Source organism: Monomorium pharaonis, chromosome 4 (assembly GCF_013373865.1).
Source record: "Monomorium pharaonis isolate MP-MQ-018 chromosome 4, ASM1337386v2, whole genome shotgun sequence".
In the NCBI taxonomy this organism is placed as follows: domain Eukaryota; kingdom Metazoa; phylum Arthropoda; class Insecta; order Hymenoptera; family Formicidae; genus Monomorium; species Monomorium pharaonis.
This window is the reverse complement of record NC_050470.1, coordinates 1244205-1259088: the sequence shown is the minus strand read 5'-3', so window position 1 is coordinate 1259088 and position 14884 is coordinate 1244205. Positions and strand designations below refer to the sequence as shown.

The 14884-nt window shown below is 32.7% G+C and overlaps 3 protein-coding genes and 1 long non-coding RNA gene across 4 annotated transcripts in view; 1 reads left to right on the top strand and 3 right to left on the bottom strand.

Moving 5' to 3' along the window:
* The window catches only part of LOC105831969, a 28300-nt gene extending 26899 nt beyond the window's left edge, over positions 1-1401 (bottom strand). The window contains exons 1-3 of the mRNA XM_036285478.1: positions 1313-1401; positions 935-1227; positions 240-567 (exon numbers count right to left, since the gene is read on the bottom strand). Coding sequence (XP_036141371.1) covers positions 240-567; positions 935-1227; positions 1313-1315 — 624 coding nt within the window. The 5' untranslated portion in view covers positions 1316-1401. The remainder of the gene's footprint in view (positions 1-239; positions 568-934; positions 1228-1312) is intronic.
* Positions 1402-1827: 426 nt separating this feature from the next.
* On the top strand, positions 1828-7285 carry LOC118645087. The gene is made up of 2 exons (XR_004962836.1): positions 1828-1924; positions 4394-7285. It is a non-coding gene; the product is annotated as an uncharacterized LOC118645087 (long non-coding RNA).
* On the bottom strand, positions 1865-4402 carry LOC105831975 (odorant receptor 22c). The gene is made up of 6 exons (XM_028189222.2): positions 3727-4402; positions 3503-3637; positions 2891-3121; positions 2627-2740; positions 2280-2435; positions 1865-2210 (listed from the first exon to the last, which is right to left on the bottom strand). Exons 2-6 carry the CDS (start codon positions 3584-3586, stop codon positions 2160-2162), a joined length of 636 nt encoding a protein of 211 aa, XP_028045023.1. The 5' UTR covers positions 3587-3637; positions 3727-4402; the 3' UTR covers positions 1865-2159.
* A 523-nt stretch (positions 7286-7808) lies between the features above and the next one.
* Positions 7809-14880, bottom strand: LOC105831950 (electron transfer flavoprotein-ubiquinone oxidoreductase, mitochondrial). The gene is made up of 8 exons (XM_012672468.3): positions 14682-14880; positions 13656-13763; positions 13229-13577; positions 12608-12914; positions 12281-12522; positions 11812-12206; positions 11477-11698; positions 7809-8973 (listed from the first exon to the last, which is right to left on the bottom strand). The coding sequence occupies exons 1-8, from the start codon at positions 14713-14715 to the stop codon at positions 8810-8812; spliced, it is 1821 nt and encodes a 606-aa protein (XP_012527922.1). The 5' UTR covers positions 14716-14880; the 3' UTR covers positions 7809-8809.
* Between the last annotated feature and the right edge of the window lie 4 nt (positions 14881-14884).

Genomic DNA, 14884 nt, shown 5'->3' with positions numbered 1-14884 from the left:
TTATATAATACATATGTACATGCACACACACACACACACACACACACACACACACACAAACTTTTTTTACCTCATTACGCACTTTTATTTTACAGCAAAGATGAAAGAAATGACATCTTATTATTATTTAATTTAATTTAATTAGTTTCTCTCCTTTTAATACAAATTATCCATTTATTATAAAATTATAAAAATAATATTCCAAGAGAATTATACTCAATGTAACGTTCGCAACTCACCAACGTAACCATTAATGCATCGAGCATACCTATGGCGGACGCGACCGCCATTAGGTGTACGAATTGAACGCCCGCCACAATCTCGTAGATTGGCGATTCGCAGAATTCGAAGGGCAATTCCATCTTTATTAATAACTCTCGGCAATTGTTGTTGGACTGCTTACGAAAGTTGATGGACGCGGTACTGTAAAGCATCACTGCCGTCGAGTAAACACCGATAGTTAATTTCGAGCAACGATGCGCGAGAACCGCCTTGTCGATCATGGTGTACATGCCGGAATATTCGTGCCAGTCGTTGGACATCGCCGTCAGGATATTGTTGAATATTCTACAATGCAATACTTCACAACGCGTCGCAACACCCGATGTATATTCACAACATGTCACGGAAAATGTTTTTGCCAGTGGAAGAAAACACGAAGTTGACTGCCGAGTTAATTTTCTCTCTCTTTTTTAACAAAAACAGAAGTTTCGGACTGTCAAAGGCCAATCTTTATAACATAAAATACTTTTTATGCTATAGAGCAATTCAAAATTAGACATTGCAAAACACTCTGGGACAATTTTACTTGGCAGTCAACGTATTTCACTATTTAACATATGTCATTATTATTCTTAATTTTCAATAATTAATTTGACATGAAAATATGATGTTTCCTAAAATTATTATAATGTTGTAGGAGGAAAGCACGTACCGATTCTTAACCCACAAAACAATCAGTTTGAAGAACAGGAGGCTGTACGGCAAGGTAGTGCTTAAACCGTCTATCAAGTTGGGCAGATCCTTGGTACTGAAGTGTGTTAAGAGGTAATGATACTGGAAGATCAGTCCTGTTCCCATCACTAACGTCCAAAGCAATCTAAAGAAAATTGGGGAATTCGGCCATATCCCAGTAAGACGGAGGCCAATTTCAACCGGTCGACTGACAGTGCTGATCGGTATCATCACGTCTAAAATTCCACTTTTTTGCTTACTTCGTTGACGGAACTAAATGAAACGAACATAAGTTTCTAATAAAATTTCCGTACAATACCTATCCGTATTCACTGAAGGATAAGCTTCAAGATATTACCATGAAGATTGGATCCCACTTTCACGGCCACCAACCAATCGGAAGATGCTAGACGCATATCATCGCGTGCTTAGAAATGCAGAAAAAAGTTATAACGATCGAACGATGATTGTAGGCCTCAACTAGCGAAGAATCGACGAGACTGTTATTTGGTATAGTTTCCAGCACGGCAAAACCGCCTCTTGTCATTATTGAGGGTGATTTACTTTAAAAATGCAAGGAAATAGGAAAAGTTATAATACCGGTGCAAGTAAGCAAAAGATCACCGGAGTAACCATCGTCAAGAGAAGTTTCTAAACATAATAACGCACATAAGTTCCGGACATGGTACTAAATTTTCGCAAATGATCGGTCAAAATGTATAAGAAAATGTTACAGACAAAACCTAAATTAACTTTGTGTATAATTTTTGTTCGAATGTGGATGATTTAAAGTGATCTCAGATTGGGAGTCACATTTTCTCTCTCCAATCGCCAATAATACTTTACTACATACAAGGTGATACACGATGTATACATTAATATGGATATCTACATCAAAGAAACCAGAGAATTTCGTTGACGACAGCATTTTAATAGAACTTTGTACGGCGCAAATGGAAAACATGATAAGGTAAATGCTTCTTTATATATTTTTGAATCACGAGAATATTTAGCGTTTACATCTTTATGACTTGTTCTTAAAATTTACGAAGAGATAAACAAAATATATAAAAAGCGATAAGTGTGCAAAATATGAGAAAATAAAATATTCATACGTTACTCATAATGACTTAAAATAATATAATATACATATATGATATGCAAATATGTTTATGCAGACTTCGCAGTTGGTATTTTGTTGTTGATCAAGACATCGCAAGTAGCACCGATACATAAGAAGCAGAAGCTTTCAAAATCTGAAACGTAGAATCATTTTATTAGAAGAAATATTTCATGTCTAAAAGACATCATTTTAAATATCTTACACTCCCAAAAACTTCCAATGACAGATCGTTAAATTTCCCAATCGTTAAAGTCAATCGTTTCTGTGATCTCAATATTAAAATTAATAAAATTCGACTTTCGCAAGGTTTTGCGTCGTACCAAAAAGCCTCGTAAGCTGCATTTGCAACTGATTTGCTCTGTAAAAATAAAAAAGAAAACTAACAATACAATAAATTTACAAAGATAAAATATTTAAACTGTACATCGTAAAGAATGTTTCCTCAAGATTATAATTAACATTAGCAATATAATAAAACAATTATCTGCAAAATAAAATGTAATCTTTATATATATGTAATTATAATATTTATAAAGTTTTAATTTAAACCTTATTGCTAAGATATTCTCCAGCAAAGCAAAATATGAACGCTTCCAAAGTGATAGCGATGTAAAAAAACAAGGATTTTAATAACATAATATAGCCATTGTTATCATCGAGCGTCTGAAACATTGAAAAAAGGCTTTATCACATACATACTAAATTTAATAACCAGTTATATACTAAATAAAATACGTATATATCTATTTTATATATACATATATACTTATTTGACGTTAGATGTTAAAATAAAATACTTATAAAAGCACTTACTATCATGATCATAAATGCTAAGCAACATATGACGAGCGTGTTTGTAAGAAACTGCATTAGTGCAATGTAAGAAAAGAGTCTCTCGATATTGTTTGAAAAGACAATGACATTTTGATGCCTGCGGATAATTGCGCTCTTTGCATCCTTGTAGGATTTAGATTCGCAATCTTTTGAAAAGAGTTCGAGTAAACCTTGGCATACAATATCTATCTGCCCGCTTATGTGAAATATCTAAAAATCCAAGATACTACATTCAGATGAATAGAAGATAATTTTTAAGATGAGATTTTATATTTAAAGTTTAAACTAACAAATTTTAACAATAATGCTCAGCACAGTCAATATAAATTCTCAATATCTAAACTTTTCACGGACAAAAATTTACAAATTAAAATGTCCAACATCAACTTTCAAACAATTTTAAAAGTAAGATAAGATTAGGATGTTACGTTTGTACGTTTGTATAAATTTACCAGTGTTATAACCAATGCATCTAACATCCCAATTACCGACGCGTTGCTCAACAACTGTATAAATTGAACATTGTACATTTATTATCAGTTATGCCAATGCAGTCCCCAAAATTCGATCTTTTTTTTTCTTTAATCTTACCTTGGAATTGAGATATTCACCACTGAAGCAAAGTATAAATGCTTCTAAGTTTATGACGACATAGTAAGGTATGATCTTCATCATTATGATATCCAAGTCAACAGAACCAAGTGACTACAATTCAGAAACGGGATCCTTCAAACAAATCACAAAATTCTATTTGGATTGAATAAATCAGATTACTCACAGTTACAATTATGAATGCGAGAAAACAAATAACAAACGTGTTAGAGAAAAATTGCATCAGCGCCATGTAACAGAACAGATCCTCGATATTGTTTGCGAAAGCAATAATCCTTTGATGTTTATTCACGATAGACTTCAATGCAACCATACGCGAGTCATATCTGCCCTCAGCTATAGGAATCTCCAGTAATTCGTCACATATTATGTCGATCTGACCGGCAATGTGGAGTATCTAAAAGTGATGATCTAGAATTATCCTAAAATTTACAACAATCTGTGGCATGTAGGCAAATAGGGCATGGAATTAACTCAAATGTCTAGCATTCAGATTCCTCTAATATAAAACTATAATATTTTTTGTAATGACGTAAAATCTCATTAAAATAGTAATGCCTTATCCCATTGACATAATTAGTGACAAGCAATTATAAAATTTTTTAGCGTAATATGCCAAATACAAAGAGTATCTAAACAAACTCACATAATATAGAAACATTGCTATCTAGGCATATACAACATTTTCTGCAATTACAAATATGATAACAAATTGTGTCAATCAAAAACCTCCAAATGGGTAACACCAACCAAATATCCAGCAAGCCCTAACAATTATATATTATAACTATTAGTTGGTGTTTGCTGGATACTCTTTGACATTTCTGTCATACTTTCATAAACCTTTATCAACCTTTATCAACAAAATAGATGAGTAGCAGTTAACAGTGAGCAGATGTCGAACATCTTGATGGCAAATTGATGACGAACGCTAGCACAACTGAAATATACAATATTATCTACATCGAAGAATTACAAGCCCGAATTACAGATGGAGAATGCAAGCACTAAAAATCGCGCAAAAAAAGTAAAGTATCCTTAATCATTGTATAACACAAACCTAGCATAATTCAGTACAACTCTCGAGGTTAATTTTAAAAATGGAAGGGGGACTTTTACAAGTACTAAAATTGCGCTTTTCAAGGAGAAACGCAACGCTCTTTGGTACGGAACCAACTTACTAACGTTGCAATGAGAGCATTTAGCATTCCCGCTACGAGTGCCAACGTGTATTGCATAAGAAATTGCATGATCATAATAATTTCGTAAAACGGCGACGCACTGCACTTGGGCGGCAATTGCATTTTGATAATAAACTCCTTCTCTTCGACAAGTTGCTCAGAGCCGGCTTTCTTTTTAATGATCATGTCACATGCTCCAAATAAAAGTACCGCGGCCGAATATGCAATGATGCTGCCTTTCGAAATACGGTGAGACAAAATCGCTTTGTTTATCATCGGTTGGAATTTTGTACGAGTGGATTCACACTTATTCCAGTCTTCGGCCATCATCGCAAGAATGACACAAATGGTACTGAATAATACGATATATACACGCAAATTACAATATATATTATTATACATATATGTATTAATATACAAATTAAAAGTAATAATAATAGGGCTATTCTTTAATTATTTAAATTAATTACTACATACAAGTAAGCTGACATATACAATCCCGACTTTTCCTTTTTAAATTTACAAAAAAAGATTTTAAATAAAAATATTTATAGATATATCCATCTCTACTTTATCATCGCTTCAGCATCGCTGATAAGTCTTACCGTCCATTTAGCCAAAAAAGGCTCAACTTGAAAAATAACAGGCTGTTCGACAAGCACAGGCTCATCGAGTGCATGATGTCCAGCAGAGTATCGGAACCGATGTGAGTGAAGAGGTACCAATACTGTAAGAGCTGCGAGATGGACATCACCGTCGTCCAAATTACACGCATCAAGAATCTGCACGAGGAATCCGGCCAAACGCCAATCAGCCGCAAAGTGAATTCCATCGGACCGCCAATGGTGCTCGTAGGTATCATCTCTCCCTCTTTATCCGTGCTTCTCGATTAATTGACCGATTCCGATAATCGTTACAGCTACCGGCTGCCCCTCCGACCAACCGACGTAAATTCGCAGTTCTATCACGTTTCTTCCGAGAAAGAAGATAGACCCTCCCTGATTAAGCGCAACCAGCGGGTCACGTGCCTGCGTACTCCGGACACTGATGTCGGATAGAACCTCTCACGGCTAGCTAAACGCCACGCTACACCATAAAAACTTTCCACGACGGCTGACTAATCTCGTAGAGACAGCGGATAAAGTGCTGCTTACGTAGAACGGCTATACCGTCCGAAAGCTATTATACGAACCGCACGTAAATGTATAATGACGATCACCGGAGAAAGGGACTATCGTAGGTAAGATGTAGAGTATTCGCATATATTTCTTTGTGCATCGCTTGCGATCCCGTCGAAAAAATCATGAAACGTTTACTTTAAAAATGCACGGTAATCTGCCAAATTGCTCCGTAAACTCTCTCGGGCAATCACGTGGAAAATTAAAATACAATTGTCTGCAGAGATAATGAAATATAATAGCGAGCCATAATAAAGTTTAATTTGTCGCATCTCGTCTGCTATACATGGAAGACTCGTACAAGCGACAATTCGCATCAATCGTCTGATTATTTCACTTTATCATATAAATATTTTAAAACAATTTTTTGAATTTATTCAAGAGAGATTAAATAAAATGTGAACTTTGTGCCCTGTTCAAATATTCATATGTATTTTTTCTTCCTTCTTCTTTTGTCAAGATAATTGCTGAAAAAACAAGTTTTTAGAGAGTATTCCTTCGACTTCGATTTAAAACAGTAAGTAAATAAATAATAAATTAACAGGTTTGCATTTACCGCTATGAAAATTCCAACACCTCCGATCTCACAATGATGTAAAGTGACAATTTTCCAGAGCGCATGTAGCGGCAGCCGTTTGCTTCCGCACCTAAAGTTACGTCACGTAATAAATTTTCCCCGTATCAGCGGCGGTGGATGTGCCACACTTCCGGACGAGCGCAGACGTAAGATTCGCTCGTATCTCATGCAAATGTATGCACCGCAGCCGTTTTGAGGGAAACCGTATCGCGCGAAACAATCCCTTCCGAAGAGCGCAATGATAGACGTCGTCTCTCCGTCTCTCAGTTTCTTCAACCTTTCAGTGAAAATAAAAGGAAACTACAGAGTAAAATGCAAAAATTGTTAACGTGAATGTTTTCTCGATAAAAATTGATTCGATTTCCATCTCCGACGAGAAATTATAACGATATTTCTCTACCGCACATTTTGCAAACGACTGACAGCTCAGCATCTCGATATTATTAAATTTACTCGAAATGATAACCACCTGAGAGGAAAAATCGCAGATAAGTATATCAACTTATACTCACTATTTGTTTCAAAGTGCATAATAATCATTCCTATAAATCATCCTTGCAGTTAAGTTATGGCAAACTACAGATGTTCAGTCATCATCCGTTATAGTCTCATAGGAAATCATGATGCCGGCAGATAGGAAGATGTTGCGAGGAAATACGAAATAATGCGAGCCGTAAAAATTTACGCGCGCTCTGGGACGCGAATTTCAGTAGAAAAACAATATCGAGTCGTCGATATCAACTAGATGAAAATGTGTTACTATATCCATAAATCTAGAATAAAAAAGACCACGCATCTGTACTGAAAATAAATATTTCGAAAGAAATATGTTTCTAAATTTTTTTTCTTTCTATGCACTTTTGCAGACATCTTATATTTTTAATCTAACATAGTTCTTAGAGTTTATATTTCTCAGCACATAATAATTCACCATTTAATGTTTTATAACTTCAATGAAATTAATAGAATAATCATGATATTAATAAATAAATTATAGAGCTCAAGACAAGTTTTAAAAGAAATTTGGATAATTAATTAATTGATAAAAAATAGATAATTAATAAAAATAGAGACATTAAAAGATATTCTTTCACATTTATAAAAATCATATCGAATAAAATTTCATATTCTTGTTATACAAAGACTGTTACCAATTTTTCTATTTTAATCATAAATCAAGATATAATTTTCATAAAAATGTAAAAAATTTGTATCGTCTCTATTAGCCAAAAAAATCTTGAATGTGAAGAAAAGATTTAAATTATTACTAAATTTAAATTATTAAATTTAAATTATTATTGTAGAAGAGGACAATAATAAAGGTAAAAATTACATTCCATGACAATAAATTTCATTGTATATATATATTTTTTAAATCGCCTATCTGTATAAAAATATATAATCTACAAATTGATTATTTATACAATTTTTTCTATCAAAATATAGTAACAACATTATTACGCAAACAATCTAAAAGCGTTTCTCCGAGAGAAACGTTTTATTTAAAAGTCTCTCACAAAGGAGAGAAAACACAAAAAATTTTCGATATTTTTATCAAATTAATAATTACGTATTTCTTTTAATTTGTTCAATAATACATACATTTCAATAAACATCATCCCAACAAAGGATAAATTATTTCAATAATTAAAGAATTATATATGATATATGTATATGATATGTAAAGCGCGTTTGGGCAACATGCTGTCAGCGCTCTTCAGTCATTACGTTAGTATCATTCATTCTGGCATAAAACAAAGAAAATGTCACAATAGCGTCGATAGCGCGCTCCCCGAACGCCGTCACGAAATTGATATATCACTCGTTTTCTACATGTCTACAACAGTGATATAACTTAAAGAACAAAATTTGCCAGTTTACATGTTTTGAATAAAATTTTGATTAAAATGTTGTAATATTATTTTTAAATGCGATTCTGATATAATACGATTTTATCTACTGACAAGAGGAATGAAAATATTACTAGTTCTTTAGTTGTTCTGTATATTGAATTATTAGAATTCCCATTTTCTGGCAGATAAATCAAAAATAACGAATTATTGCTGTATTATTGGAGCAAATAAACGCGAACATTGATGAAAAGATTGTTCGATTTCTATCAAATCAAAATTAATCCATAATTATATTAATTCATTTGAATGAGAAATAATTACATCATTCATCTTTCAATTTCAATAATTATACGTTATAACAGCATACAATCAAAACTTGATTACGATGCTGCAATATATCCATAAATTTCGTCAAAAAGTATATGAAACCAATATTGAACAGTAAAATGAGCATATTTACGCAATCGATCAATTACAAATCGATAAATTGATATATTTTACATGCCATTGTAAGCTGGCCCGCCCCCACCTTCCGGCACGACCCAATTAATGTTCTGGCTCGGATCCTTGATGTCGCAAGTCTTACAATGAATACAATTCTGCGCGTTGATCTGCAATCTTTCGCCATCTCCGCTTTCCAACGGCACGAATTCGTAGACACCTAAAACCAGATTGCACATACGTGTTTTGGACTTGCAAAACAAACTGCCCTCACATATCTTCTCTCCTCCTTCTTCCAACAATTACAATGAAGAGTTGGAGATATATACTAAAATCATCAAGCATCTCCCTAACTAAATCACAGAAAAATTATTTCTAATTATAACAACGTAAATAATTAATTATTATTCTTAGAAACCCATCGTTTGACTGTTTTACGAAAATGCTAATAATGTCGCAATGCGTAAGATGATTTATTCAACACAATTTATTCAGCAGACGCATATATCCTCAGCATTCTGCGGAGTATAAGATTTACGCCGCGAAGGTCACACCATGCCCTCGGCCAGACAGTCGATAACCTGGTCCCCACCATCTTCCAGACAGCACAGCTATCCTGTAGGAAAGCTCCCAGACGAATTCCTCACCAATGCCTCGCCGGGAGCGAGTGAAAGAAAACAGGAAGACGCATCCCGGAGAATGAAAAAAAAACATCGTAAAAATCAGGAGATGATCAAGAAACAATGAAAGGGCAGATATATAAATTTGTCTAGTTCAAAGATGTTTATATGACATGATAAGGTATACAAAATGTCCATACACAAACTCTCAGCCATAAAATTTAAATTTAGAAAAATGGCCTTTATACTGTTGTGACAATGATTTTAAATAATATAAATTTAAATTAGTCAAAGAAAATTTTTAATTTAATGAGGTAATGAAATTTTATTCTTCTTTCGCCTAAATTTTTTAATAAAGTTCTATAAATCAAATTCCAGGATTTTTAATGGTTGAAAAATTACGACAAATTATAATTCAAAAAAGTGATTCCTGAGTTTATCGACAAATCTGTAAATTAATCTTTTTACAATCACATCCTTTAACATTACTTTATATATATATATATATATATATACATATATAATCACGAAACTTTTATTTTTAATTGCTTCCAGAGTTAAATATAATAACTAGTTAAAAAGTTAATAGTTAAATCCTTCGATTCAATTTTTAATAAATTTCGTTTAGTCGGAAGTACTCATGCGCACGAATACTTATGAGTTTAGCTTACTTTTGTATAAAAAATTATTTTAAGTAGAGTTTACACGTTAAATTATATTTATGCTATAATAAAACAAATTTTGAAGAATTGTTAATAACAGATTTAATTATCATTCAGAATACTTTCAGTTTTCTTTGTTTCAAAATTAATACAATATAGGGAAATTCTCGAACAGAGAAAAAAAGAGAATACATGAGATAGAGTGAGGTTGTTGGCCGGAGCTACAGAGCGCTGTTCGATTTTGGGGATTGAGCTTGGTCCGGGGTTGTCTAGCCATGCGGGGGTTGTCCGGGTAGCTCAGGTTCAAGGACATAACGGTCGATAAACCCCCAACAAGACTGGAAAAAGGGAGGGGAAAAGGGAAGAGGGCGTAACTTAAGGGCGGAAGTAGAAGGAGCTGGATGCTAGTGACTGCAAAAATTTATTGCGAAACTAATCACTCTTCATAATAATATTCTTCAAATGCTGAATAATTTTACAGATAAATTTTTCACAGTAAGCACATGTTTAAATAATTACTAAAACCCGTATGGAACTAAAATATCAAAAATTTAATAGAATGAGTATGCTAGAAAAATTGTAAATTAAGCCCTTTTCTTGGCAATGTAAAGGTGAAGGGAATATAGACTATTATTATTATTATTATTATTATTATTATTATTATTATTATTATTATTATTATTATTATTATTAAAAATTAATAAATTTGTGTAACAGATAAGATTTGATTTATGTTCTAATAAATTTTAGTGATAGATTTGAGTTACTTAACTTTTTAACTTTTATTAATAAATATATAATAATCCAATAATGTATTCGGAAAAAAATACAAAAAATGCTTTAAAATTATCTTTAATATTTTACTCTCTATTGCTCTCGTTGGGCAAACATATATGTTCTTTAGTCTTTAAAAAAATTGCACTAAATGAAATTGAGAAAGTAAACATACAAATACAATTTAAAAGGTTGTAAGTAAAAAGTTAAAAAATTTCAGCGCCAACTTTCATACCACATTTATGCAATTAAAAAAAATTAAATGTGGCTCGACCAATCATCTCATAGAGCAATAGATCTCCATGAATTGAAAATGAAATGAGACACAAATATATTTTGAAATGAGACTCGCATATATTTATGCGAGATAGATTCTGCAATACAGTAAGTATAAATATACTACTTATTCATTTATGATATGATGAATTTCTTCATCTGCGCTAACAGAATAAGATCACTGTACTGCAAACTAAATAAGTATTATCCAACATTGAAAGAAAAACATTAAATAAACGACATTGTTATATTTTTCAAATTCATTGTGCAGCCAAATAGATATAAATAACCGGAAGAAATTATATGTATAAGTTAATAGAGTAATAGTTTAATTTTTAATTTTAAAAATAAATATATAACCATAAAAATATATATCTATAAATTGACTTACCAGCAGGGCAAAATCGACCTTCTGGACCAGCAAATTCAGCTAAATTTCTTTTTACTGGAATGGTATCGTCCATTAAAGTTAAGTGAGCTGGTTGATCACCTTCATGATTGGTACCAGTTAGAGCTACCGACGACAAAAGATCGAAGGATATCTCATTATCTGGTTTGGGGTATTCTATTGGCGTCACTTTAGCTGCAGATTTCAATTTCTTATAATCAGGACCTGTAAACATACGATAGACAAAAAAGGTTTAAAATATCATATTTGAAATTAACGTTTACAATATTTTTGAAGAAACTTCTTTAAAAGTATTTCCATACAAATCTTCTTCTTACCTCCGTGGGACAAGGTCCATGGCTCCTTTCCACCTACTAACATGGAGAAACCAGAATACATCAAACCGCCGTAAAGTCCAAGAGAAGAATGGAAGCTAGGCCTCATATTTCTTACGGCTTTCAATTCCTTATAGATCCAACTGTTCTTGATTTTATCTGTATATGTTTTCGGTTCTAAGCCTTTCGTCGATGAGGTATTACTTTCTGCATCTATAATCGCTTCAATAACACTTTCTGCAGCCAACATGCCACTTTTCATTGCATTATGAGTTCCTTTAATTTTAGGAACATTTAAGAAACCTGCAGTACATCCAATGAGACAACCGCCAGGAAACTGAAGTTTTGGAATAGATTGAAATCCACCTTCCACCAATGCTCTAGCACCATAAGCTATCCTAAAATTACAAATAAACTTAACTAAAAAATACAAAACAATATGCATAATTAAAATCTATTATAAAAGACTAACCTTTTCCCTCCTTCAAATGTTGGTCTAATACTGGGATGCTGTTTAAATCTCTGAAATTCTTTAAATGGAGATAAGTAAGGATTAGTATAATCCAATCCTATGACAAAGCCTACTGCAACCAAAGGAGTTTCTTCATTCAAATGATAAAGAAATGATCCACCATATGTATTTCTATTAAGTGGCCAGCCAACTGTATGCTCTACTGTTCCAGGTCGATGCTTACTTGGTTCTATTTCCCAAATCTTTAACAAAATATTTTTAGAATATATAATACATTTTATATTTATATTTATAATCATTCTTAATTTGTTTCGGTTTGATAATTACCTCTTTTAATCCAAGACCATATGTCTGTGGTTCACAATCTTTCCTGAGATTCAATTTCTTTGAAAGCTGTTTTGTCAGATGGCCGTGGCAGCCTTCTGCAAATATGGTACATTTCGCATGAAGCTCCATACCCCGTTCGAACGTATCTTTGGGTGAACCGTCTTTCGCAATACCAACATCATTTGTGGCGATTCCTTTAACAGATCCATCCTCATGATATAAAATTTCTGCCGCCGCGTAACCAGCATATATTTCAACTCCAGCAGCTTCTGCTTGTTCGCCTAGCCATGTCACGACATGGCCTAATCTATACAAAAATACACATTTTCCCAATAGATACAAATATATTGGTTATCATTCACAAATTTATGACAATGTCCTAATCAGAAATATTTCCTCAAAAAAACTTCATTTCAATAAAATCTTGTATGATAGATCAACATCTAATTAAATTCTAGTATTGTTTTAAAAGATTAATTTAAGAAATTTACTTCAAACTCAAAAATTAATTAAAATTATAATGAGAAATTCATAAAATCAATAAAAATTTTGAGATTTTTGGCTTTTATTTTTGACATCTTTTTAAGAAATAATTTCTGACTAGAATTTAATTTTGCTCACCTTACTATGTAATTCCCATGATTATACATTGGCATCCCCTTAAAGATAGGAATTGGTATCCGTTTCTTTTCCATAAGAAATGCAAACTTATCTTCCGTAACAGGAGTATTTAACGGTGCACCTAATTCTTTCCAATTTGGAAATAGCTCGTTCAAAGCAATTGGGTCCAAGCAAGCTCCACTGAGAATATGTCCACCAATTGCAGATGCCTTTTCAACGAGAGTAACTCTGAGTTCCTTACCATGTTTTTCAGCTAATCTACGAGCCTGAATAGCTGCTGATAATCCTGCTGGACCACCACCAACAATTAAAATGTCGGTTTCGTCCACGTATCTCTCCATCTTCACATCTAAACAAAGAATAAATATTTTTTTGTATACAGTATCCATATTCTTTCAATTAATAAATAAAGTTAAGAGAAAAATACCTTTCCATCTTGGATCTGTCTCTCTGGGTTTTACCGTATAGTGAGTGGTGATCTGAGGAAATTTGGTGTCTGAGTAAGCCCTTTGGAAAACCTTTTGCAGTCTCTGTACTGCCAAAATATAACCAAAGTCAAATTAAAATGTGCAAATTTCAGCATTCAAATTAAAACATTTTATTATGTTAATGCATCATATTTACATAAAAATATACTCAGACGAAAAATTAAGGAATTAATTTAAAAATTTTTAATATATATATTTCCAAATTTCGAAATTTATTAATTACTATCAATATATATCAATTACGAATTTTTAACTCCGCCTAGTTTCGCGCTTTTGCAAAAATTCGTTATTTTGCAAAACAACCTAACATTTTTTCTTCTGTTTTTATTTCAAATAAAATATACCACATTTCTACTAAAAGAAATAAAAATTAATATTCTCGACTGATAGTGTTTTGCAAACTTAAAAATAAAATAACACTTTTGTACTTTAGAGTAAAAAAAGATCCGAGACAAAAAGTGCAGAAAGTGGACCTTTGAACACTTAAGAGATATTTATGTCTCACGGGGGCAAAGGGCATTCATACTTGTACATTGCCTATCACGTAATAAAATTAACATTATTCGAAAAACAAAAGACAAAAGCATGAAAAGTATAAATTAAATACCAACATTAATTTCAGTCAATAAATATTTATTAAAGAAATCCACAAATACGATTCAACACCAAATTAGTGATAAAAATATATACAATTGTAAATACTTTTTAATGCATTGAGTGCATCCTTTAACTACGTTATATAATATTAATGCACGAGATATTTTACAAATCGTTAATTGTCTCATCAATGACTCTCTCACGAAGTCTCGTGTTATCGTTACGGTGAATGACCGCTTCTTCTTCAAAAACGGAGCAGTCGGTGAAATTCTAAACAGTACAGCTGTTGTTTCGAGACAGCTGTCTGTTGTCAGTCTGTCGCGAAAAAGTTACACGTGGCTGAAAAATTCTAATAACGTCGCACTTACTGGTGCCAGACGTATTGAACATCACAGAAGCCATAATTATGCGCAGACAACACACAACTACCGATCGGGAACCTTATAATTATGTAAAAAGAAGAGAAAAAATCCGTATAAAACACTCGCCGCCGTATTGTCGAACGCAAATAGCGTCATCTGAACGAGGCAAGTTGAACTGCTCGACTGCTTTTTCACATTATGCAGAATTC